General features: G+C 37.3%; 1 protein-coding gene and 1 pseudogene across 1 annotated transcript in view; both read right to left on the bottom strand.

Annotated features, from left to right (window-relative positions):
- The window catches only part of MTMR8 (myotubularin related protein 8), a 111,237-nt gene that overhangs the window by 5,819 nt on the left and 78,530 nt on the right, over window positions 1-26,888 (bottom strand). The window contains 4 exon segments of the mRNA XM_077146033.1: window positions 4,405-4,533; window positions 7,910-8,089; window positions 8,091-8,111; window positions 26,335-26,384. Coding sequence (XP_077002148.1) covers window positions 4,405-4,533; window positions 7,910-8,089; window positions 8,091-8,111; window positions 26,335-26,384 — 380 coding nt within the window.
- Window positions 8,162-9,714, bottom strand: LOC143670655 (NPC intracellular cholesterol transporter 2 pseudogene; annotated as a pseudogene).

The raw sequence follows: 26,888 nt of genomic DNA, 5'->3' as shown, positions 1-26,888 counted from the left end.
GACAATAACAGCATAAAGGGGGAATGGTACTATATAGGAACAGAGCTTTTGTATACTATTGAAACTAACTTGATATTCATCCAAACTAGATTGCTACAAATTTAAGATATTAATTTTAACACTGGGTTTAACAACTAAGAAAATAAGAAAAAAAACTGTAGAATAGGAAAAGGAAAGAGAATCAAAATAGTACACTAGAAAAAAATGAATTAAACATAAATGAAGAGGTATTGGGGGAATTAAGGAGCAAAATAGATACCAGTCATATAGGGACAACTGAATACTGAAAGAATTAAATCCTTATCAGTAATTAAGATAAATGCATTAAACTCTGTAGTCAAAAGACACAGATTTTGGAACTGATAAAAGGTATGATTCAACTATGTGCTGCTTACAAGAGGCTCACCTTAGACCCAAAGAAATGAAAGTAAAAGGACAGAAAAAAGGTATTCCATGCAAGTAGTTACCAAGAGCAGGTGTGGCTATACTAATATCAGACAAATAGACTTTAAGTAAAATGCTCAAACAAGAGACAAAGAAAAAGAAATGTTCAATCCATTAAAAAAAATAACACACACACACTCGTAATAACAGAGCCCTGAAATACAAGAAGCAAACACTGACAGATTTGAAGGGAAAGTGGGCAGTTCGATAATAATATGTACAATAAAATATTCAGGATTAGTTTAAAACTGAAAACTACAAAACACTGCAGGAAGAAATTAAGGAACACATAAATAAATGTCAAGGCACCCCGTATTCATGGTTTGGAAGACTTAATATTGTTAAGATGTGAATACTACCCCCTAGCAATCTACAGAGTCATTGCCATCCCTATCAAAATCCCAGAAGCACTTTTATATGCAGAAACAGAAAAGCTGATCATCAAATTCTCTAGAATTAAAAGGGGCCCGAGCCAAAACAATCTTGTAAAAGAAGAAGAAAGTTGGAGGACTCACACTTTCTGATCTCAAAACTTACTACAAAGTCACTGTAATCAAAACAGTGATGTACAAGAAGCTAAGTATAAAATTGCCATATGATTCACCAATACCATTGCTACCTCTATTCAAAGGACATGAGGGCAAGGACAAAAATAGACATTTGCACACCAAGGTTTATAGCAGCATTATTTACAATCGCCAAGAGATGGAAATAGCCCAAATGACCACCAACAGATGAGTGGCTAAACAAGTTGTAGTATATACATAAGATGGAATATTGTGCAGCTATAAGACAGAATAAAGTCATGAAGCATGTAACAACATGGATGGACCTTGAGGACATTATACTCAGTGAAATTAGTCAGAAACAAAAGGACAAATACTGTATCGTCTCACTGACATGAACTAACATTAATGAGTGAACTTGGATAATTTCAGTTAAGAACAGAGGTTATCATGAGATAGAAATAGGGTAGAGATTGGGTAATTATAGCTGAAGGGATACAGATTGTACAAAAGGACTGACTGTAAAAATTCAAAAATAGATAGCACAATACTACCTGATTGTAGCACAATAATGTAAGTGCACTGAATGAGGCTGAATGTGAGAATGAAAGACGGAAGAGGGCTGGGGCACATATGAAACCACAAGGAAAGATAGACGATAAAGACTGAGATGGTATAATCTAGGAATGGCTAAAGTGTATAATGATAGTGACTACAGGTACAAATTTAAAAATGTTTTTACATGAGGAAGAACAAAAGAATGTCAATATTGCAGGGTGTTGAAAATAGATGGTAATTTAAATTTTAAAAGTTCAACTTCTGTGTGAGACTAAAGCAAGAAATGTTTATTTGGTACAAAATATATATTTTGACTAGTGCATTTCCTAACTTAACTTATTGAATACCATAAGTACATGGAAACTTAAACAGGGCATGAGATTTTGTAGGTTTGTCCAGGTTAGTGTGATGCCCTGATAAATCCCAGAGTGATGTGAACAGTGAATAAAGAAGTATTTGCAAAGTCCCCTTGGGGGGATGGGGAGAAAAGGGGAAAAATTCAGCCTCCCCATTTGGAGAATTCCTGATATTCTCACAAGCAGTGAAGACAACCAAATCAACAGGCCGAGCCCTTGATCTTGGGGTTTGCCCCTACAAAACTTATTCCTGCAAAGGATAAGCTAAGCCTACTTAAAATTAGGCCTAAGAGTCACCCCAAGAGAACCTCTTTTGTTGCTCATATGTGGCCTCTCTCCCAGCCAACATGGCAAGTGAACTCACTGCCTTCCCCTTGTCTACATGGGACATGGCTCCCAGGAGTGTAAAATTCTCTAGCAATATGGGACAGAAATCCTAGAATGAGCTGGGACTCAGCATCAAGGGGTTGAGTAAACCTTCTTGGCCAAAAGGGGGAAGAGAGAAATGAGATAAAACAAAGTGTCAATGGCTGAGAGATTTCAAACAGAGTCGAGAAGTTATCTTGGAGGTTATTCTTATGTATTAAATAGATATCACCTTGTTAGTCAAGATGTAATGGAGAGGCTGGAGGGAACTGCCTGAAAATACAGAGCTGTGTTCCAGTAGTCATGTTTCTTGAAGATGATTGTATAATGATATAGCTTACACAATGTGACTGTGTGATTGTGAAAACCTTGTATCTGATGCTCCTTTTATCTACAGTATTGACAGATGAGTAAAAAATATGGATAATAAATAAATAACAGGGAGAGCAAAGGTTAAAATAAATTGAGTAGATTGAAATACCAGTGGTCAATGAAAGGGAGTGGTAAGGGGTATGGCATGCACGAGTTTTTTCTTTTGCTAGAGAGATGCAAATGTTCAAGAAAATGATCATGGTGATGAATACACAACTATGTGATGATATCATAAGCCACTGATTGTAACCATGTCAAGAATGTTTGAATGTCTGTTCACTGTTTATAATAAAAACATTAAAAACAAAAAACAAAAAACAGTGAGGTACTGGCAGAAAGACAGACATATATATCAATGGAAGAGAACTGAGAGGCCAGAAATGAACCCATAGATCTATGGCCAGCTGATTTTTGTCAAGGGTTCCAAGTGCAATAAATGAGGAAAGAATAGTCTCTTCAACAAATGATGCTGGGAAAATTGGGTATCCACATGCAAAAGAATGAAATTGAGCTCCTATCTCACATCTTATACAAAAATATCCAAAAATGGATTAAGGACCTAAAGATAAGAGCTAATACCATAAAACTCCTATAAGAAAAACAGGAGGAAACCTTCATTATCTTGGATTTGATACTGATTTCTTAGTCAAGACAACAAAGTATGAACAACAAAAGAAAAAAATGATAAGATGGACTTAACAAAAATTAAACACTTGTGTTTTTAAGGGACATTATTAAGAAAGTGAATGTACTATCTACAGAATGGAAGAAAATAGTACCAAATCATATATATGATAAGGGTTTAATATTCAGAATATATAAAGAACTGCCACAAGTTAACAACAAAAAACAATCCAATTTAAAAATGTCAAAGGATTTGAATAGACATTTCTCCAAAAATGCTATACAAATGACCAATACCCCTGTGAAAACATGTTCATAATCATTAGTCATCAGGGAAATGCAAATAAAAATAAAAATGAGATACTACTTCATACCCACTAGGATGGCTATTATTTAAAAACTGAATAAAAGTGTTGGAGAGGATGCAGAGAAATTGGAATCCTTGTACATTGTTAGTGGGGATGTAAAATTGTGCAGCTACTGTGGAAAGTAGTTTGGTGGCTCTTCAAAAAATTTAAACATATAATTATCCATATGAACCAGAAATTCCACTTCCAGGTATATACCCCAAATAAATTAAAAGCAGGGATTCTTGTACATGAATGTTTATAGTAGCATTATTCACAATAACCAAAAGGTGAAAATAATCGCTGGATAAATAAAATGTGGCATATATATATATATATATATATATATACAAGTGAATATTTATTCAGATATAAAGAGGAATGAAGTTTAGATACATGCTTCAATATGGATGAACCTTTGGAAACATTAAGTGAAATAAGTCATTTGTTAAAGCAGTCAATTATATGATTCCAATTATATAAAATATCTAAAATAAGCAAAATAATTGAGACAGAAAGTAGACTGGAGATTACCAGGGAATAGGAGTAGGGAGGAATGAGAAGTTATTGCTTAATAGGTTCAAACTTTCTGAGTGGGGTCATGAAAGGTAGCACAACATTGGGGATGTAATTAATATTATTGAAATGTTCACTTAGAAACAGTTAAAATGGGGGCAGTGTGACAGTGGCTCAGTGGCAGAATTCTTGCCTGGATGCTGGAGACCCAGGTTCGGTTCCCAGTGCCAAATGGTTAAAATGGAAAATTTTGTATCTAGAATAAGTTAAAAAAAAAAAAAAAGAAAGAAAGAAGGGAGCAGCTTAAGAACTTACTGAGGGTGGTAGGGGATAATACTAGGATTGAGCATCGTATACATAGTGAAGTCTTTATAGAGAGCGTTCTTGAAGTCTTGCTTCCTCTGAACTAAGAAAGGCCAAACTGAATAGGTTTTCTCATAGACTCTGTTAGAAAAGAAAAACAAGGAAAAAAATTAAAAGCAGCAATCACAAGTAATCTAACCATCCTGTTGAACTTGCTAATGGCCAAATTCTAGTACCAAATACCGCAACTCAAGAGAGTGGGATAAGATATGATAGAAAGAAAATGGAAATAAGTGGCAATGAGTGTTGATAGAGTAATGAATTTTCTGGGTTTCAATTTATCCATCTTTAAAAGGAATAAGAGGTTAGAAAGAGTTCCATATTGGAAAGCAGGCACTTCTAGGTCCAGTCTCTGCTGAAAAGTAGCTGTGTGATCTTGGCAAAGTTCTTCCTTCTTTGGGTCTATTTCCTCATCTTTACAATGTGAACTTTAAGGTCTGTTCCATTTCTATGAGTCTATGAACTGATAATATTTCCAGTTTAAAAAATTCTGGGATTAAAAAAATCTCTTAAAAAAATTGTAAGTTAAGAGATAGAAGTCCCAATATGTGAATTCCTGTCTGGTTCTGTATTTCATTTAATTTAAAGCCAGGTTTTTGCTCCCCTCAGAAGGTAGAAGACAGTGAAAGACAATTGGCAATTGATGTTAGCAATATTCATGAGTTATTCCAGGCAAGCACCTAAAGATTGATATTTATATTGCAGACTCATTCTTATATCTCAGTTGGGATCACGGGGAGCTTGCTCACCCAGCAAGTAAGCCCCTTAATCAACAACCCCCAAGTTCTGGGATCTACAGGTCCCCAATGAGAGTTGCTGTATAACCATGCTTGAGAAGGGCATTTGTAAATAATGTGCTGAAGAAAGCTCAAAGAGGAGAACAAAGAGGAGTGGTATGGGTAGCAGGAACTAAAATTGTGGTCTTATAACTTTTACAATCCCCAGACTGTTTTAGCAGGGCCAAAGGCTCTATATATCTATCTTTCTCACCTGGTGTTGGCTACAGAAAAAAACAGAAACTTGTACAGATAAGGGAACTGATATTTATTGAGTATTTACTATGTGTCAAACACTGTTCCAGTCTCTTCATATTTATATTTTCATAAAAAAATACCCATGATGTGTTTTATCTTAAAATTACTTATGAGGAAATGAGACAAAAAATTATGTAATTTGCTAAAGTTCACATAACTAGTAGGTTGCAGAGCCAAAGTTTGAACAGATGTTTAGCTGAACCTAAAATCCATGCTTTTCCTTTCATGAATGAATGGTACTTCTTCGTGTATTAAATAATCATTATTTTAACTGTATATTCAAGTATTCAACTTTTGTACTTTTACATGGAGACTTTGTATGGGAAATGTGTCCTGGATATATGAGCCTCAGTTTAAGAAGTGGAAGAAAATGGAAAAGATTTTAATGCTTGGGGAAGCAAGTCAGAGAATGAATGTATCTAAAAGCATTTAGGGAAGGGGACAAAGGTCTAGCTGCAAAAAGAAAAAGAAATTTACATAGATGCTATCAACAGAGTAAAAACATTGCAGCAGAAAACTCATCACTGTTATTCGGGTTGACAAGGCAATGGAATCAGAGAGATGACGTCATCCAGGTTACATCATAAACAGGCCTGAGAATTTGGGCTCACTACTAACTCAACCAACAGACTAAGAACTGTGAAAAGAAATAGGAGTGGGCTTTATTTCTTTTTCTCTGTCTAAAGGAGCAGGTTGTGCCGGTTTGAATCTGTGTGGACCCCTGAAAAGCCATGTCCTTTAATCCTCATTCAATATTGCTGGGTGGGAGCACTTTGATTGTTCCAATGGAGATGTGACCCACCCAACTGTGGGTGGTAACTTTGGATCAGATAGTTTCCATGGAGTTGTGACTCCACCCATTAATCCTTTAAAAGAGGAAACATTTTGGGCGAGAGTCCCTTTTTGTAGAGCCACAAGAAAGCCAGCAGACTCCGCCATGCTTGCCATGTGCCCTTCCAGCTGAGAGAGAAACGTTGAACATCATCGACCTTCATGAACCCAGGTTTTGTTCCCTGGATGCCTTAAATTGGACATTTCTATAGACTTGTTTTAATTGGGATGCTTTCTCAACCTTAGAACTGTAAACTAGCAACTTATTATATTCCCCTTTTTAAAGCCATTCCTTTTCTGGTATATTGCATTCCAGCCGCTAGCAAACTAGAACAGAGGTACTCTATCTCATTAACCTCAAAAAAATCTTTACATTGTGTGTATTGTGGGGATGTTAGAGTTTACTTCAGTGTTAAAATTCAACTGCCTACAAGAGCTGGGCAGCTAACATTAGAAGTGGGCTAAGAATAAACTGTAGGCAGTGGTGAGGACTATAGCAAACAAGAATGAGTTTTTTCTAATCCAAACTATTCAGCTGTAGCTAATTGCCACTAGAAAATACAGGTCTAGATCAAAAGTGATGGTGGAATTTACAGAGAAGATAGGATTTAACAAATGAATATGAATGCTGAATCATTAAATTGATACCTCTTTTAGTCTCCAGTATTTTAGAGCAGCTAAAAGTAAAAACCTAAACTTGTTAAATTGTAACCCATGTCAAACTCTGAAATATGTTCTACAACTATTTGTGGTGCTGTGCTTTGAAATTTATACCTTTTTTGTATATACGTTATTTTTCACACAAAAAAAGGAAAACAAAAGTCAACTGTGATGATATGTATTTAAGCCCTCTAGCCTCCTATATTCTGGAGCAGCTAGAAGGAAAAATCTGAGAGGATCATATGGTAGCCTATGTCAAAATCTGGGATCTGTCCTGTAACTATTTGTTGAAGAGTGCTTTGAAAACTATTGCTTTTTTATTTCTTTGCTTTGTATATATATTATACCACACAATAAAAAAAGTTAAAAATCAGAAAATAAAGGCCTAGTTTACCAGATCCCTGATTTTTTGGGAGAATATCTTAGCACAGTGGCTCTTCTAGTTATGGAAAAATCTTAACTGTATTTTTGTGGGAAATCTTAACTGTATTTTTGTGGGAAATCTTCTGATATTTATAGGTTAGCAACTAATTCATAGTTTAAAAAATACTCCATAAACCAAACAAACAAAACATGACTATTGAACTGGGTTTGGCACATGAGCCACTACTTTGTTATTTCTGATACAAATGATAAATGACTATAGAAAATGAATGCTCACATGTACATAATTTGATTCTTTATAAAGCCTTTACAGATATATTGTTTTATTGGTTTCTTGTGATTGTTCCGAAAGATTGGTATTATCCTCGTTTTATAGTTGAGGAATCTGAGGATCTAATAGATTTCCATGCAAACACTGTTTTGTTTTATACTTCAAGAGTTACTTTTATTGTCATCATATTCTCCCCTTTTCTGAACTATTGCCCCAATTTCAGTGCGGTTGTTACATCCCTTTCTCTATCCAGTGTTTTCTCACAAACTGAATTTACCTCAGCTCTTCTTCCCTATCCTTCTGGCAGTTTCCATGGAAATTCCCAAACTGGCAAGAGAAAACATGGTCATGGATCTCCAGCAGGAAATTTTCATTAAACTCAAAGGCGCAGGGAAACTGTTCCATTAATTGCCAGATACAGTCAAGGAACTGGGTGAAGATAGGGGACACTTCTTGAGTCCCCATCCAGGTGGCCACACCTGAGAGATGTAAATAGAAGTAAAAAAAGGCACAGGTTAGCATCAAAGGTTTCATTGTTTGAAACAGGCTATAACAAGGTCACCTTTCTTTTTTTAAAGGCAAACACATGACTGACAAGTTTTTATTCAATGGCACATTTCCAGGAACGTAAAGAGGTCACAAGTTAATGTTAAAAAATCAAATACCTGATAAACAGATATTGCATTTAATAGAGCCATCTAAGACAGAAAAAGAGACATGAGACCATCACAGAGAACTGGCCATCCAGGGTTGAATTTCTGTCATAGAAATGAAACAATGGATACTACTGGAGAGGAAGTCTCTACTGTCAAAGCAATGGGGCTGGAGGTGCTCAGAGGTCAGCAGACTCGTTGACCAGATGCAATAAACTCAGTGAGGCACTTGGAGATGAGGAACTTGTGGTTTGGGGATGCCACCTCCACTGTGAGGATGGAAGAGTTATCCAAATAGCTCTAAGCAACTTCCCTTAGGTCCTATCTAGTTGCACCCTCCCTATTCCAACTACAAAAAAAAACACTGAAGATTTATAATTAATTAGCCCTACAATCTTGCTCTCTATTCCTTCCTTCAACCTTTTGTAAACAGTATGCCAACGGAAACAGTTCTGAGCACTCAGGAAACAGGGTCTTAGATGTTTTCGAGGTTGAGAGGCATAAAATAGCAATCTGGAAATTCCTTTCATTTTATGGCACTGATTTAGCTTCAGTCTTGATTTCTCTTCTACTTCTTCTTCCATCAACTCATACCCTCCTTCCCCAGACAGATATTTCAGCATGAAACAGTTCTAGGTGGTGATCTCTATTGGGATTTTCCAGCAGAAGAGACTTTTTTTGTCATGCTGAAGTTCCCATTTCACCACCACTTTAATAGATGGGTATTCACTTTTCACTGGTAGTTTATTCAGGTAGGTATAGGTCTAGTTTTTTATGATGGGACATTTAATTCTACTCTTACAACCATCAAATTCAGGAATCGTAAAGGGAATTTCAATGCCAAACACAATGCCATGCATCATGGCTGTGCTGTTTTGAGACTGAATTTTGCTACTGAAGGTCACATGGATACTGTAAGACTGTCCTTTGTGCAGTTGGCAGGGCTGAGTGGGTATTGGCTCACATTTGGTTCCTTTATAACTCTGACCTCAGAACCGCAATCCTTGAAATACATCAGCTCAGCCAGGGTGGCAGCATTGAGTGCCAGGAGCAGGAGCACCACAAGGTCACCTTTTGTTTCTGTTGGCATTAGCAAGGAAACACCTCATGGCAAAATGCCAGACAGAATCCCAAACCTAGTTAATCCTAGCAGATCTCTTAGCCTCTGGTTTCCTTCACTATCATCAGCCTGTAAGTCCTTTGGATAACTGTTCTAGTTTCTCCTACACTCTCTGGAGCAGTGCTGTTCATAGAATTATCTGCAATGATGGAAATATTCTATATCTGTGCTGTCAAATTGGAACACTAACTATTAAGCACTTTAAATGTGGCTAGTGTGACTAAGGAACTGAATTTTTTTAAATGCAATTCTATTGAGATTTATTCATATAACATAATCATCCAAAGTATACAATCAATGGTTCACAGTATATATACACACATACTATAGTATATATAGTATTTATAGCTATGCATATAACTATACTATAGTTATATACTCTACCTATAGTATATATACTATAGTACATAATATATATAATTGTGCATTCATCATCACAATCGATCTTTGAACATTTTCATTACTCTATAAACAATAAGAAAATAAAAATAAACATAAAAAATAACACCCAAAACATCTCATACCCCCATCCCCCTTATTATTTATTTTTTGTTTTTATTTTCACCTTCAAGAATCAAGGCTACTGGATTACCATTCAATAGTTTCAGGCATTTCCCTCTAGCTATTCCAATACACAAAAACTGAAATGGGATATCTATATAATGCATAACCTCCAGAATGACCTCTCAACTCTATTTGAAATCTATCAGCCACTGAAACTTTGTTTCATCTCTTTTCCCCCTTTTGGACAGGAAGTCTTTCTCAATTCCATGATACCAGAGCTAGCCTCATCTCCAGGAGTCAGGTCCCTCCCAAGGGAGAATTACACCCCAGGGAGTAATGACCCACATAGGGTGGAGGGCAGTGAGTTTACATGCAGAGTTGTCTTAGAGAGAGGCCACATCTCTGAGAAACAAAAAAGGTTCTCTGGGGGTGACTCTTAGGCATAATTATAAGTAGGTTTGGCTTATCCTTTGCAGAAATAAGTTTCATAAGGCCAAGCCCCAAGATCGAGGACCTGGCCCATTAAATTGGTAGTTCCCAATGCTTGTGAAAATACCAGGTCTTCTTTAGGTGGGGAAGTTTAATATTTCCATAATTTTCCCCTGTCCCTCAAGGGGACTTTGCAAATACTTTTTTTATATTCTGCCTAGATTACTCTGAGATATATGGGGGCATCAAACTAACCAGTACAAATCAACAAGATCTCACTCCGTATTCAAGGTTCCATGTAATTATGGTGTTTAAATAAACTGACCATACAAATTAAATTAGATAGCGGGCTACAAAGAATATAACTTCTGTTCCAAATGAACATCTCTTCCTTTGGTTTCCTGCCATAAGCTGAAGTTTTAAAACACAGTCAGTATCATCCTTTACCCTTTAGTCTGATTTACCTTAGTCCTAAAGAGAGCTGCTCTTTCTTATTGCTAGTCGAAGTCTGATCTCTTTCTCAGCTTTTCTTAACAGTTACTATGTGGGGTAACGCTGACTTTCATAGCTGTAAAGCTCCAACTCTGAGTCTCAGGTGTCACACAGTTATCTGAAGTTCCAGGGAAGGTCAGGTTATACACAAAGAGCTCAGCTTCTCAAAATTTAGAAATAACAGTTACAACTCAGGAATAGATGTGATGGCTGTAAGAGCTTACAATCTACGGACCTTTACAATAAGCCTTCCCCGATAACCTATGCTCTTGAATTCAATTCTCAGAGTTAATACATCATAGTTAGTCCATATTAGTGAGGCATTATATCTATCTTTTCTTTCCTAGCTTATTTCACTCAATGTACTTTTCTTAATATTCATTCATCTAGTTGTATGTCTCACAACTTCATTCCTTCTTGCAGCTGCTCAAAATTACATTGTATGTATACACCACAGGTCGCCCTGTCATTCTTCATTCAAGGTACCCCTTAAACCACCTCCATCCACTGCAAATTGTGATTACTGTCACCGTAAACACCAGTGTGCAAATGTCCACTCGTGTCCCTGCTTTCAGTTCTTCCAAATACATACCTAAATACAGGGTTACAGGATTATATAGCAAGCCCCTACTTAGCCTCTGTGGAACCACTACACTGCCCTGCAGAGAGGCTGCACCATTCTACTTGCCTACCAACAGTGAATAGGTCCTTTCTCTACATTTTCTCCAGCACTTGTATATTTTGTTTAGGTTTAAACAGTTTTATTCACACACCACATTATCTATTCTAAGTAAACAAGCAATGGTTCCCAGTATAATCACATAGTTATGCATTCATCACCACAATCTATATGAAGACATTTCTATTTCTTCCACAAAGAAAGAAGAACAGGAAAAACAGGAAGAAAAAGAAATAAAATAAAATAAAAAGGTGAAACATCACCACCAAGAATCCCACACCCCTTCCTTATATACCTTTCTTATTGACATTTCACTTTGGTATATGGCTTTTGTAACACTTAATGGAAGCATATTACAATGTTACTGTTAAGTATAGAACCTAGTTGGTACTGACTGCATTTTTTCCATACACCATCCTATTTTCCACACCTTGCAGTGTTGACATGCATTTCTCCCTCACGTAAAAAACATTCTTATTTTTGTGCATTTAATCACCATCATTGTCCACTCCAGGTTTCACTAAATTATACAGTGCCAGTCTTTATCTTCTATCTTTCCTTCTGGTGTCATTCATGCCCCAGCTTTCCTCTTTCAAACATACACTTAACTTTGCTCAGTGTACATACAATTTTGTGCTACTATAAGATAGTATTGTGCTATCCATTTCTGGATCTTTACAATCAATCCTGTTGACTATTCTGTACTACTTTAGCATCAGTGCCCAACCTCTACCTTCTTTCTATCTCCTGGTTACCTGTGTTCACAATTTTAACTCTTAAAGTTCGCTTAATGTTAGTTCATACTAGTGAGACCATAGAGTATTTGTCCTTTTGTTTCTGGCTAACTTTACTTAACATAATGTCCTCAAGGTTCACCCACATTGTTGCATGTGAGTTTATTCTGAATTATTGTATGTTTTTCTTTTTACTTTGCTGATTGTCTTCATTTCTATACTCTTCTCCAATCTCTCTCCTGTCTTTCCTTATCTGCCTATACTGTTCCCTTTAGTATTTCTTGTAGAGCAGATCTCTTAGTCACAAACTTTCTCAGTGTCTGTTTGTCTGAAATTTATTTTAAATTCTCACTTTTGAAGGACAGCTTTGCCAGATATAGAATTCTTGGCTCACAGTTTTTCTCTTTCAGTATCTTAAATATGTCATGTCACTGCCTTCTTGCCTCCATGGCTTCTGCTGAGAAATATGCACATAGTCTTATCAAGCTTCCCTTGTATATGTGATGGATCGCTTTTTTCTTGTTGCTTTCAGAATTCTCTCTTTGTCTTTGACATCTGACAATCTGATTAGTAAGTGTCTTATAGTAGTCTATTTGGATCTATTCTGTTTGAGGTATGCTAAGCTTCTTGGATCTGTAGTTGTATATCTTTCATAAGAGTTGGGAAATTTTCAATGATTATTTCATCCATTATTCTTTCTTCCTCTTTTCCATTCTCTTCTCCTTACGGGCCACCTATAATACATATATTCATGTGCTTTATGTTGTCATTCAATTCCCTGAGACCCTGCTTACATTTTTCCATTCTCTTCCCTAACTGTTCTTTTGTATATAGGATTTCAGATGTCTGGTCCTCTAGTTCACTAATCCTTTCTTCTACCTCTTCAAATCTGCTGTTATATATCTACATTGTGTTTTTCTCCTCTTCTACTTTACTTTTCATTCCCATAAATTCTGTCACTTGTTTTTTCAAACTTTCAAGTTCGTCTTTATGTTCGCTCAATATCTTCTTTATCCTTCATCTCTTGTCACACCTTCCCTCAACTCATTGATTTGATTTTTGAATTCATTTCACATGATTGTTTGAACATTTTTAATTAGTTGTTTCAACTCTTCTATCTCATTTGAAGTGCTATTTTGTTCCTATGACTGGGCAATATATTATTTCTTCCTAGTATGACTTCTATTTTTGTTGCTGTCTAGGCATCTAATGTCCTTGATTAGTTTATTCTTGAGGAAATTTTCAGTCTTTTACTTAGAGCGTTCTTTTTTTTTAAATATTTTTATTGACAAATCTTCACACACATACAGTCCATACATATTGTACAATCAATGGCTCATAATATCATCGCATACCTGTGCATTGATCACTATGATCATTTTTTAGAATATGTGCATCACTCCAGAAAAAGAAATAAAAAGAAAAAACTCATATATCCTATACTCCTTAACCCTCCCTCTCACTGACCACTAGCATTTTCATCTATCCACATTATTTTACCCCTTATTCCCTTGTGCTGGTTTGAAAGGATGTATGTATTCTAGAAAAGCCATGTTTTAATCCTAATCACATTTTGTAAAGGCAGCCATTTCTTCTAATCCCTATTCAGTACTGTATATTTGAAACTGTAATTAGATCATCTCCTTGGAGACGTGACTCAGTCAAGAGTGGTTGTTAACCTGGATTAGGTAGAGACGTGTCTCCACCCATTCAGGTGGGTCTTGATTATGGGAATCCTATAAAAGAGGAAACATTTTGGAGAAAGCTAGAGATTTGGAGAGAGCAGAGAATGCTGCAGCACCATGAAGCAGAGCATCCACAACCAGGGACCTTTGGAGATGAAGAAGGAAAATGCTTCCCAGGGAGCTTCATGAAACCAGAAGCCAGGAGAGAAAGTTAGCAGATGACACCTTGCTCGCTATGTGCCCTTCCAGCTGAGAGAGAAGCCCTGACTGTTAGCCATGTGCTTTCTCACTTGAGAGAGAAACCCTAAACTTCATCGGCTTTCTTGAATCAAAGTATCTTTCCCTGGATGCCTTTGATTAGAAATTTCCATAGACCTGTTTTAATTGGGACATTTTCTTGGCCTTAGAACTGTAAACTAGCAACTTATTAAATTCCTCATTTTAAAAGCCATTTTGTTTCTGGTATATTGCATGATGGCAGCTAGCAAACTAGAACACCACTCTATTATTTATTTATTTTTATCCACATCTTTTTACCTCATCTGTCCATACCCTGGATAAAGGGAGCATCTGACACAAGGTTTTCATAATCCCACCGTCACACTATAAAAGTTATATCATTATACAATCATCTTCAAGAATCAAGGCTACTCGAACAGAGCACAACAATTTCAGGTACTTCCCTCCAGCCATGTCAATACACTACAAACTAAAAAGGGGTGTCAACATAATGCATAAAAATAACTTCCAGGATAACCTCTGGACTCTGTCTGAAATCTCTGAGCCACTGAAACTTTTTTGTCTCATTTCTCTCTTCCCCCTTTTCATCAAGAAGGCTTTCTCAATCCTTTGATGCTGGGTCCCAGCTCATCCCGGGAGTTCTGTCTCACATTGCCAGAGAGATTTACAACCCTGGGAGTCATGTCCTCTGTAGGAGGGAGGGCAGTGAGTTCATCTGCTGGGTTGGCATAGAGAGACAGGCCACATCTGAGCAATGAAAGAGATTCTCTGGTGGGGACTCTTAGGCATAATTTTAAGTAGGCTTAGTCTATCCTTTGCAGGAATAAGTTTCATAGGGGCGAACTCCAAGATTAAGCGCTCAGCCTATTGATTTGGTTGCCCCCATTGCTTGAGAGAATATCAGAAATTCTCCAAATAGGGAAGTTGAATATTTCCTCCTTTCTCCCCAGTCCCCCAAGGGGACTTTGCAAATATTTCTTTATTCACTGCCCAAATTACTCTGGGATATATGACGGCATCAAGCAAACCTGGACAAACCAACAAAATCTCATGCCCTATTCAAGATTCTATGTACTTATGGTGTTCAATTAAACTGACAATACAAGTTTTAAATTAGGTAACGTGCTACCCAAAATATAAAATTTTGTACCAAATAAACATCTCTTCCTTTGGTCTCACACAGAAATTGAAGTTTTAAAATATGGACCATATTATCTTTTACCCTGTATTCTGCTCTACCTTAGTTCTATCCAAATCAGCTTTTACTTACAGTTTTCTTATTGGTTAGCTTTGTTCTCTATCTGTTCATTGGCATTCAGTTTAACTTATTCTAGACCTCTAGCATAGCTTCTGTTTAACTGCGAAGAAATTTTCAGCTCTTGATTTTCTGGTTCTTGCCCTGCCTATATGGGACTTTTTTAAAGGAAGTTCTTCCCAGATATGCCCAGATATGATTGACCCCAATCAGATTTTCCCAGACAAGGCAGTCCCATGTGTCAGGAGGAACATGTAATCAGTATCAAGTTTCCACGAGGATGAGACCCAGCAGGTTGTCTAACTTTCTCGTGGAGCCTCTGGATTCTGTACTTTTCCTATCCTGCTCAGCAGGTGGCATTTGTCAGCCCACAGGTCTCCACTGGAGTAAAGTGGCATGGAGCCTTTAATTGTCAGCATACCTTGTCTCACAAGTATGGATGAGACAGAGGCTGAGGTGGAAGGCAAGCTTAAGCTGGCTCTGATTTCCAGCCCTGCCTGGGGTCTGAATTCTCTGAAGAAGGATCACCACTTGAACTGGGCCTTGCCCCCCTTTTCTTGGGGGAAGGAATGCCCTTTAGGGAATTATCTTCACTTGTATTATTACTTTGTCTATCAGACCTATCTTAACTCTTGCCTGGGTCAACCGTGACAAATGGAAGTGCCTGAAGCTTTCCCTAATGAGCTACTTAGAATACTTTTTAAAAAAAGAGAGAAAAAATAAGTTAAAACCCCTTTTCAGAGCCAGTCTCTCCCAACCCCAAGCTTGCCAGTCAGGAGTCAGAGTTAGTAGTACCCGGTTCTATGTGCCACTTTTCCTGGGGCACAGCCATTTTCCCATATTCTGAGCTCAGCTAACTTCAAGAGTCTCCTTTTTTTGTTTTTTGCCTTTGTCAATCCCATCTCCTCTCTGCCAGGACAGATCTCTGGGTTCCTTTTCTGCTTGCTCTGGGTTTATCTGTGTTCAGAGCTTGTATTCAGATGTCAAATTTGTTAATTTAAACTGCAATTGGAGCTTGGTTGAGGTACTTTCCTTTGCTCCTAGTAGAAAACATTTCTTTTTCCCACTAGGAAGTGTCTCCTACAGAGCCTGCTGCACCAGTGGGGAATGGTACCAGCCTCTGCAGTTTGGAAGCTTTACCTACAGTTTTGTGCTATGATCTCGGCCCTTCCACCTATTCCAGACTGTTGGACAATGTGTGTCCAGATGTGGATGTCACCCAAACAGTTGTTCCAGAAAGTTCCTGGCTATTTACTAGATGCTTTAGTGGATGAACTAAATTCCACACCTCCCTACACTGCCATCTTGCCTGTAACCTAGGAATTGAAGTTTAAATTTTATTTAATTTTAATTTAATTTGACACAGATGGCTAGTGGCTACTATATTGAACAGTGAAGCTCTACAGTGTATGCTCTATGTGAGCAAGGACCCTATCTATGTTGTTTACTGCACAGTGCCTTGCACAAAAGAGGTATTTAATAAATATTTACCAAATGAATGAACAAACCTCATCCCAGAATTGTTCAATGTTTTCTCCCCCATATGCCCTCTTTGTAAACCCTACCATTTACTAAAAACCATATTCCACTGGAAGTAAACAGAATCCCAAGTCTCTACCTTGAAACTACCTTCTAATTTAACTCAAATCTAACTTTCCAAGTAAAACTACTTCTTGTAGGTGCCCAACCAAATGAAGACTGGTCACTATCCAACTCTCCACATATCATAAATCCTAAAACAGACTACTACTTTTTTCACCTCTTAAAAACACTACTATTGTGAGTCATGCTACTTAGGTTCTACAAATATCTCCTGCCTCAAATATTGTACAATGTTCAGGTCACTTATTGGCATTCTCTGAAGAATTTTACTCCTGTGCCAAAGTCTTACCCTCTATCTAGGCCTCTCATCAATCATCCTTAAGTATCTTTGGTGTTGATATAGATGACCTGCACTGGCTTAGCAGGTTCCTTAATTACTTAAATTCAATTATCTTCAATGATCTTTACCACTACTCCACAACAGCCTCCCATACCCATGGCTACAGCCTGATTCTTGAACTCACCTAGAAGTTCTTTCTCTACCTATGAAATCTTGATCTCAATATTCCACTCTGGAGTTTCTGGGAAGATGGCAGAATAGGATAAGCTGAGTTCACCCCTGCTTCAAAGATGCCCAAAGAACAGCTAGAGAAGTGACAGAAAAATAACTGTGCAGGATGCAAATGACCTGAGAGGGTCTTCCACACCACATACAGAGGTCCCGGATGAAAAAGTTGAGGAATTCAGATGCAGAGAACTGGAGACCATCCATAAAGAGCATAACATGTCCCTTTCCAAACAGAGTCCTAGAGCTCTCAGAAGTGCATAGACAGGGATATGGGGAATAGGAAGTAAGCCAAGCCATGAACCTTGAATGTGCCACTCCTATGCATGCTAACCCCACTGTGAGCAGTACCCATCCTGCACCCCATGCACTTGAACCCCAACCCTGCTGCCCAATCCATGCCCTGCCCTTCTGTGCCCCGTACCCTGAAGCCCTGCCTCCAGGTGCCCCACCACACCTGGGACCCACGCACCCACAGCATGCCCCTGTGGCTCCAGCATACACCAGCACTCTGCTCCCCTGCTCTACACATGTATGCACCCCCACCCTGGCCACCCCTGACCCCCATGCATGCACATATCTGCACGCCTACCTCTGCCCTGCACACGCATGCACTCGCAGAAAGGCACACCTCTGTCCTGTCCCCTGTGACCCGCACCTTGCTCTCCTGCACCCAAACCTTTGTGCCCTGATCCCCACAACTCTCGCACTCCATGTGCAGACCCCCACAATGCACCTACATCATGCTCTCCCACTCCCTACACCCTGCCATGCCACACATAACTGCACAGGCCCCCCAATGCACCTGTCATGCCCTGCCTCCATGTCTCCCATGCCACACTCTGACCCTGCACTCCAAGGCTGGCTGATGCTGCACACCATCCCCATGGCTCCTGCACCTCCCACCACCAAATCCCATGCCTAGCCCTGTGCCACACCCCACCACTGTGCCACTGTGCTCTGCCCCATGCCCCATGTCCTGCTCCATGCCTGTCCCACAAATACAAAACCTTAGACTACTGAAGGAAACTAACTTTCAAAGTAACCCTATCAAGATAATTAAATTCCTTGAAGGTAACAGAAAATCATACAGCATATGAAGATGCAGACAGATATAGCCCAGTCTAATGACCAAATTAAAACACTAGAGGAGACACAGACATTGGTACAAAGATGTTCATACAACTCTGCTAAATAAATTCAACAGGTTGGTTAATGACATAAAGGAGATCAAGAAGACAATAGAGTAGCATGAACGAGAAGTTGAAAGAATAAATAGAAAAACACCAGATATCACAGAGATGAAAGATACTGTAGATCAAATAAAAAATATAAAAGAGACACATAATAGCAGGGGCAGAAGAAAGAATAAGTGAACTAGTGAACAGGACAACAGACTTTTTTTTTTTTTTTTTGCATGGGCAGGCACCGGGAATTGAACCTGGGTCCCCAGCATGGCAGGTGAGAATTCTGCCACTGAGCCACCATTGCACTGCCCAGGACAACTGATTTTGAATGCACAAAAGAACAAATGGCAAAAAAGATAGAAAATTTGAATTGGATCTCAGGGAAATCATGGACAACAGGAAGCATACAAATAAAAGAATCATCAGTGTCCCAAACGGAAAAGAGATGACTAAAGGACTAGTAAGATTAGGTGAGGAAGTAATGGGGTAAAACTTTCCAACCCTCCTAAAAGACATAAATTTCCAAATCAAAGAAGCCCAATGAGCCCTAAATAGAATAAATCAAAATAGGCCTCCTCCAAGACATACACTAATCAGTCTGTCAAATGTTGAAGAGAAGTAGAAAATCCTGAAAGTGGCAAGAGAAAAGTGATCTACTAAATACAAGGGAAAGCACATTAAACTGACACCTCAACAGGCACCATGGAGGCGAGAAGGCAGTAGTATGATATATTTAAGATCCTGAAAGAGAAAGACTTCCAGTCAAGAATTCTGTACCTAGCCAAATTGTCCTTCAAAACTGAAGGAGAGATTAAAATGTCCACAGACAAACAAATGCTGAGAGAATTTGTTAACAGGAGACTAGCCCTATAAGAAATACTAAAGGGACTCTGTCGGCTAAGAGGAAAAAAACCAAACAATCAGGAGAGGGAGGTCTGGAGGAAGGCACAGAATTGAAGGAGTACCAGTAAGGGTAACATAAAGGATAAAATGAGAAAGAGAGGTATATTAGTTAGGGTTCTCTAGAAAAACAGAATCAACAGGGAACACCTGCAAATATAAAATTTATACAAGTGTCACAGGAACGCAGAGTCCAAAATCCAAAGGGCAAGCTGTGAAGCCGATGACTCTGATGGAGGGTCTAGATGAACTCCGCAGGAGAGGCTCACCAGCCGAAGCAGGAATGGGGCATGTCTCCTCTGAGTCCTCCTTAAAAGGCTTCTGGTGATTAGATTTAGCATCACTAATTGTAGAAGACACTCCTCTTTGGCTGATTACAAATGGAATCAGCTGTGGATGCAGCTGACGTGATCATGACCTAATCCTATGAAATGTCCTCATTGCAACAGACAGGCCAGTACTTGCCCAATCAGATAAACAGCTACCACAACTTGCCCAAGTTGACACGTGTCCCTAACCATGACAAGAGGAAAGAAAATATAGATCTAACAAATAAAATCCAAAGGATAAGATGGTAGATTCAAGAACTGCCTTCACAATAACAACTTTGAATGTTAATGGACTAAACTCACCAATTAAAGATACAGATTGGCAGAATGGATTAAGAAATATGATACTGCTTACAAGAGACTCATCTTAGTCCCAAGGATACAAATAGATTGAAAGTGAAAGGATGGGAAAAGATATTCCATGCAAGCTATAACTAAAAGAAGGCAGGATAGCTACACTAAGATCAGACAAAATAGACTTTAAATGTAAAGAGGTCATAAGAGACAGAGAATACTACATATTAATAAAAGGAACAATTCACCAAGAAGAAATAACAGTCATAAATGTTTATGCTCCCAATAAAGGAGCTGCAAAATATGTGAGGCAATAGAAAAATGAAGGGAGCAACAGATATTTCAACAACGATATTGGGAGACTTTAATACACCACTCTCTTCTATAGATAAAACAACCAGACAGATGATGAACAAGGAAATAGAGAACTTAAACAATCTGATAAAGGAATTAGACCTAACAGACATATATAGAGCACTATACCCCCAAACACCAGGATATACATTCTTCCCTAGTGTTCATGGAACGTTCTCAAGAACAGATGATATGCTGGGGCACAAAACAGGTCTTTATACATTTAAAAAGACTGAAATTATTCAAAGCACTTTCTCTGATCACAATGGAATGAAGCTGGAAATCAACAAACCTCAAAGAACCAGAACTTTTACAAATATATGGAGATTAAATAATATGATCTTAAACAACCAGTGGGTCAAAGAAGTAATTATAGAGAAATCAGTAACTACCTGGAGATGAATGAAAATGAGAATATGACATAACAGAACTTATCAGATGAGGCAAAGGCAGTGCTGAGAGGGAAATTTGTTGCCGTAAATGCCTATATTAAAAAAGAAGAAAGAGCAACAAACAAGAACTTAACTGCTCATCTGGAGGAACTTGAGAATGAACAGTAAACTAACACCAAAGCAAATTGAAGAGGAGAAATAAAAAAGATTAAAGCAGAATGAAATGAAGTAGAGAACAAAAAAACAATAGAATCAATAAAATCAAAAGTTGGTTCTTTGAGGAAACCAATAAAATCAATAGACACATAGCTAGGTTGACAAAGAAAAAAAGAGAGAAGATGCAGAGAAACAAAATCAGAAGTGAGAGAGCGGTCATTACAATGGACCTTGAAGAAATAAAAAAAATCATAAGAGGATACTATGAACAACTTATACATCAACAAACGAGACAACTTAGATGAAATGGACAAATTATTAAAAATACACAAACAAGCTACACTGACTCGAGAAGAAATAGAAGAGCTCAACAAACCAATCATAAGTTAGGAGAGTCAATCAGTCATCAAAAGTCCAGGGCCACATGACTTCACAGGGAATTTTGCCAAACATTCTAAAAAGAAAGTATGCTAATCCTGCTCAAACTCCTCCAAAAAAGTGAGGAAAAAAGATCACTAACTAATTTTATGAAGATAACATCACCCTAATACCAAAATTGGGTAAAGACACTATAAGAAAGGAAAACCACAGGCCAATCTCCTTAATGAATACAGATGCAAACATTCTCAACAAAATACTAGCAAATCAAATCCAATAACACATTGAAAGAATTATACACCATGACCAAGTGGGGTTTATGCCAGGAAGGGTCATTCAACATAGGAAAATCAATCAATGTAATACAGCACATTAACAAATCGACGGGAAAATCACATGATTATCTTGATTGATGTTGAAAACATATTCGACAAAATTCAACATCCTTTTGTGATAAAAACACTTCAAAAGATAGGAATCAGAGGAAGCATCCTTAATATGATAAAAGATATATATGAAAAACCCCTAGCCAGCATTTACTCAATGGCAAGAGACTGAAAGCCTTCTCCCCATGATCGGGAATGAGACAAGGATGCCTTCTGTCACCACTATTATCCAACACTGAAATAGTTCTAGCTAGAGCAATCCAGAAAGAAAAAGAAATCAGAAAGAAAAGTAAAACTTTCATCATTTTCAGATGACATAATACTTGGAAAATCCTGAGAAATCTACAACAAAGCTTCCTGAAATAATAAATTCAGCAAAATGGCAGGTTGTAAGATTAATGTGCAAAAATCAGTAACATTTCTATACATAAGCAATGACCTAATTGAGGAGACAAGGAAAAAATTCCATTCAAATTAGCAACTAATAAAATAAATTGAGTAGACTGAAATACTAGTGGTCAATGAGAGGGAAGGGTAAGAGGTATGACAAATATTAGTTTTTTTTTCTTTCTTTTGATGGAGAGATGCAAATGTTCAAAAACATAATCATGGTGATGAATATATAAGTATGTGATGATATTGTGAGCCACTGATTGTAACCGTGTCAAGAATGTTTGTATGTTTGCTGTTTATAATAAAAAAAATAGCATCTAAAATAATCAAGTATCTAAGAATGAACTTAAGTAGGGATGTAAAGGACCTGTACTCAGAAAACTATACAACATTGCTAAAATAAATCAAAGAAAATCTAAATAAGTGGAAAGACATTCCCTGCACATGGATAGGAAGGCTAAATGTAGTTAAGATGTCAATCTCTACCTAAACTGATCTACAGATTCAATTCAATACCAATCAAAAGTCCAACAACCTACTTTGAAGACTTGGAAAAGATAGTTATCTGGAAGGGAAAGTGACCTCAAATAGCTAAAGTATCCAAAAAAGAAAAAAGAAAAAGAAAAGAATCAAAGTGGGAGGATTAACACTTACTGATTTTAAAGCTCAGTATAAAGCCACAGTGGTCAAAACAACATGGTACTGGCACAAAGAAAAAAGTAATGACCAATGGAATCTAATTGAGAGTGAGAAATACACCACCAAATCTATGGTCAATTGATCTTTTTACAAGGATCCCGAATCCACACCTCTTTGGGACAAAAATAGTCTTTTCAATAAATGGGTATGGTAGAACTGGATATTAATAGCCTAAAGAATTAAAGAGAACACTTACCTTATACCCTATACAAAAATTACTTCAAAGTAGATCAACAACATAAATATAAGAACCAATATCATAAAACTCCTAGAAGAAAATATAGGGAAACAACATCAAGACCTAGCAGTAGGAGATAGCTTCTTATATTTTACACATAAAGCATAAGCAATGAAGGAAAAAAAATAGATAAGTGGGAACTCAGCAAAATCAAATTCTTTTGTGCCTTAAAAGACTTTGTCAAAAAGGTGAAGAGGCAGCTTATTCAATGGGAGAAAATATTTGGAAATCACACATTGGACAAAGGTTTGATATCTTGTATATATAAAGAAATCATACAACTCAATAACAAAAGAACAAACAACCAATTGTAAAGTGGACTAAAGATATAAATAACAGTTTTCCAAACAGCAAATACAGATGGCTAAAAAGCACATGAAGAGATGCTCATTTTCATTAGCTCTAAGGGATATGCAAATCAAAACTTCATGAGATACCACCTCATACCTATAAGAATGGATGTTATTAAACAAACAGAAAACTACAACTGTTGGAGAGGATGTGGAGAAATTGGAACACTTATGCACTGCTGGTGGGAATGTATAATGGTACAGTCACTATGAAATACAGTTTGGTGGTTCCTTAGAAAACTAAATATCATGTTGCCCTATATGACCCAGCAATACCACCACTCTGTATATACCCAGAAAAGTTGAAACCAGTGACATCGATGTTCATAGCAGTATTATTCAGAACTGCCAAAAGACAGAAACAATCCAAGTGCCCATATACAAATGAATGAATATCCAAAGTGTGGTGTGTGTGTATATATATATATATATGATGGAATATTATGTGGCAGTAAGACAAAATGACATCTGGAAGCACATGACAAGGTGGGTGAACCTTGAGAATATAATGCTGAGTAAAATAAGCCAGACACAAAAGGATAGATACTGTATGATTTTGCTCTTATGACCTTAATAAAGGTAAACTGAGAGGCTTATAAAACAGAATATAGGGGACCTAGAGCTACACGGAAGCTTGAGATGGGTGAATGGTTAGCTAATGAGGTTGAACCTAAATGTAAGGGACTAGATAAAAGTGAAGGTGGTTCACTAGTGGGTCTATAAGTAATATTGCCATATTGAAGGTGGACATGATTGAAGGGGATTGTATAGAGCTATGTAACCAACCAATTAATACTATAAATATAAGTAAGTTCTTGCAAGGACTACTTCAAAGGTATGAATCTTGTACAAAGAGTTTATAATGTTGGGATATAGGGGGAATGCTACTATTGCATGCTACGGGCTACATTTAACAGGAAGATATCAACAGTACCATAGCAACACCAGGGGTAAATAATTGGAGGGGGACAAGAATTAAGGGGAGGTTTGGATTTTCTATTTGAAGAAGGTGTGTTTATCTTATTTTTCTCTTGGGAGTAATGAAAATTGCCTAAAATTGAGAGCACTGATGAGTATACCACTAAGTAAGGATAATGTGAGGCATTGATTGTTGACTTTGGACATTATCCATAATGTCCAACATATGGAGGTGGCTGAAGGACAACTGACAGAGAACTACAATAGCAAACTGTGGTATATACATATGATAGAATATTGTGCTGCTACAGAAAGGAACAAAGTCGTGAGGCATGCAACATTGTGAGTGAACCTGTGGGACATTATGTGATGCACAATAAGCCATAAACAAAAGAACAAATTTTATATGGCCTCATTTAGAAAATATTTATAAGAAAATTGCAGCCTAGATTGTGGTTCTTAGTCATATTTAGTCTGGAGCTGTAACTGCTATTTCTAGATTTTGAGAGGCTGTGCTACATATGTATAACCTGGTATTTCCCTGGAACTTTGGGTACCTGCGTGACACCTAATTCTCAGAGTAGGAGTTTCTTCAGGTCTGAAAGTAAGTCAGCATTGACATATAATAACTGTTAAAGAAACTGAAAAAGAGATTAGATTTTAATTAGAGATAAGAACAAACCTGATTGGGTAGGCACTAAGGTAAATCAGAATACAGGGGTAAGGAGGATACTGTATTTTAGAACTTCACCTATCCAATGAGACCAAAGGAAGAGGTTTATTTTGTTCAAAACCTAAATTTTTTGTAGCACATAAGAGTTAACCTGTCTGGATAGTTCATTTAAACAACCAAACACATGGAGCCCTGAATTGGAACAAGGGCTTGTAATTCTGTATAGCTTAATGTCATACCCAGATACATCCTAGAGTATGTTGAGCAAATATTAGGGGGTATGAGGGTAGGTCGGTGGTAGAATTCTCACCTGCCATGCAGGAAATCCAGGTTTGATCCCTAGTCCATGCACTTCCCAAACAAAAAAGAAACCAGGAAAAACAAGCAAACAAACAAAAATTCAACAAACGGTGATGCGACAACAGGATACTCACATGGAAAAAGAATGAAAAGTGACCCCACTATACAGCACCAAAAGAAAAAAAAAAGCAAAGTCCTTTGAGGGACGGGAGAATGGGAGAAAAATATGGAACTATTAAACTTAACCACCAGGGAAACTCCTGATACTTTGTCAAACATTAGGAACTCCCAAGTCAATATTCAGTAACTATTTGTAGATTATTCTGATAACACAGGTAAATTCTTAGTGAGGATATTTGCCTAATAAGATATGCTACCTAAATGTACACCCTTACCCTCACCCTTTATTAAAGAACAGAAATCTGCACCTATAGTCTTTTTACTTACAAGATAAAAGATGGATCGTCTTAGATACTATTCCCTCTGCCTGGAATGCCCTCCTCATTCCACTGTACTGCGTAGCATCCTTAAATGCTACCTATTACTGGAAACCTACGCTGATCTCTTCTAGCAGAGTTAAACACTTTTCCCTCTGTGGCCCATGATGACTTGTTCTTCCCTCAAATATTTAACAATTTGATATAATTATTTGCATTTCTTAAATGCACAGATAATATTCTAGTCACCTTTTTAGTCCTAATGCCATAGCATAGTGCCTGGAATACTTTTTTCTTGATGTAAAGAAACTTATGGCAAGTTTAACTTACTGTTTTTGCCTACACAGAGCATACTGGGGCTTGATAACCTACCATAACAAGTTTTCCTGAGCCCCCTTCTCAAAATAAGCATATTTTTACCTTTGGGAGAACTTGTGGCCCATGGATATCCATTCCTTCTCTATTAGGACCTTTATTTTTATACAAAAAGAAAAGTTTTCATTAGCAAAATCATACAATGAATTAATCTTACATAGAAGAACATCAAAACAGTTTGCTAAAATTGACTTTGTACATGTTTTGGTTATACTGATCAAAAACTAAAGTTAATTTCTCAAATGATAACTAAGTTATTTGGATTTCATCTATAGGCCTGAACAGGCTACCTTTAGATTTCAGATGCTTTCAGGAGAAATGATTCTGGATTTATATCCAGAATAATATTTTTTTCACCTTTTACATGATATGTGACAAGTCATTTGAGCTATAACTAAATGCAATTCTGATAAGCATGATATTTAATTACGCTTTCAAAATAGAAAATTCCAAAGGCTATATTTATGTTTTGGGTTTGTACCAAGAACAAAATCATTTTCAACAACTATTTAAAAAAAGCATTTCCCAAAAAATGAGAATAAACCCCTGTTAAGAGTTGTTTCTTAGAAAGATCAGCTAAGAAGCCCTGGATTCAGCAC

This window comes from Tamandua tetradactyla, chromosome X (assembly GCF_023851605.1).
Source record: "Tamandua tetradactyla isolate mTamTet1 chromosome X, mTamTet1.pri, whole genome shotgun sequence".
Taxonomy (NCBI): Eukaryota; Metazoa; Chordata; class Mammalia; order Pilosa; family Myrmecophagidae; genus Tamandua; species Tamandua tetradactyla.
Note: the sequence above shows the minus strand (reverse complement) of the source record. Positions and strands in the feature narration are given on the sequence as shown.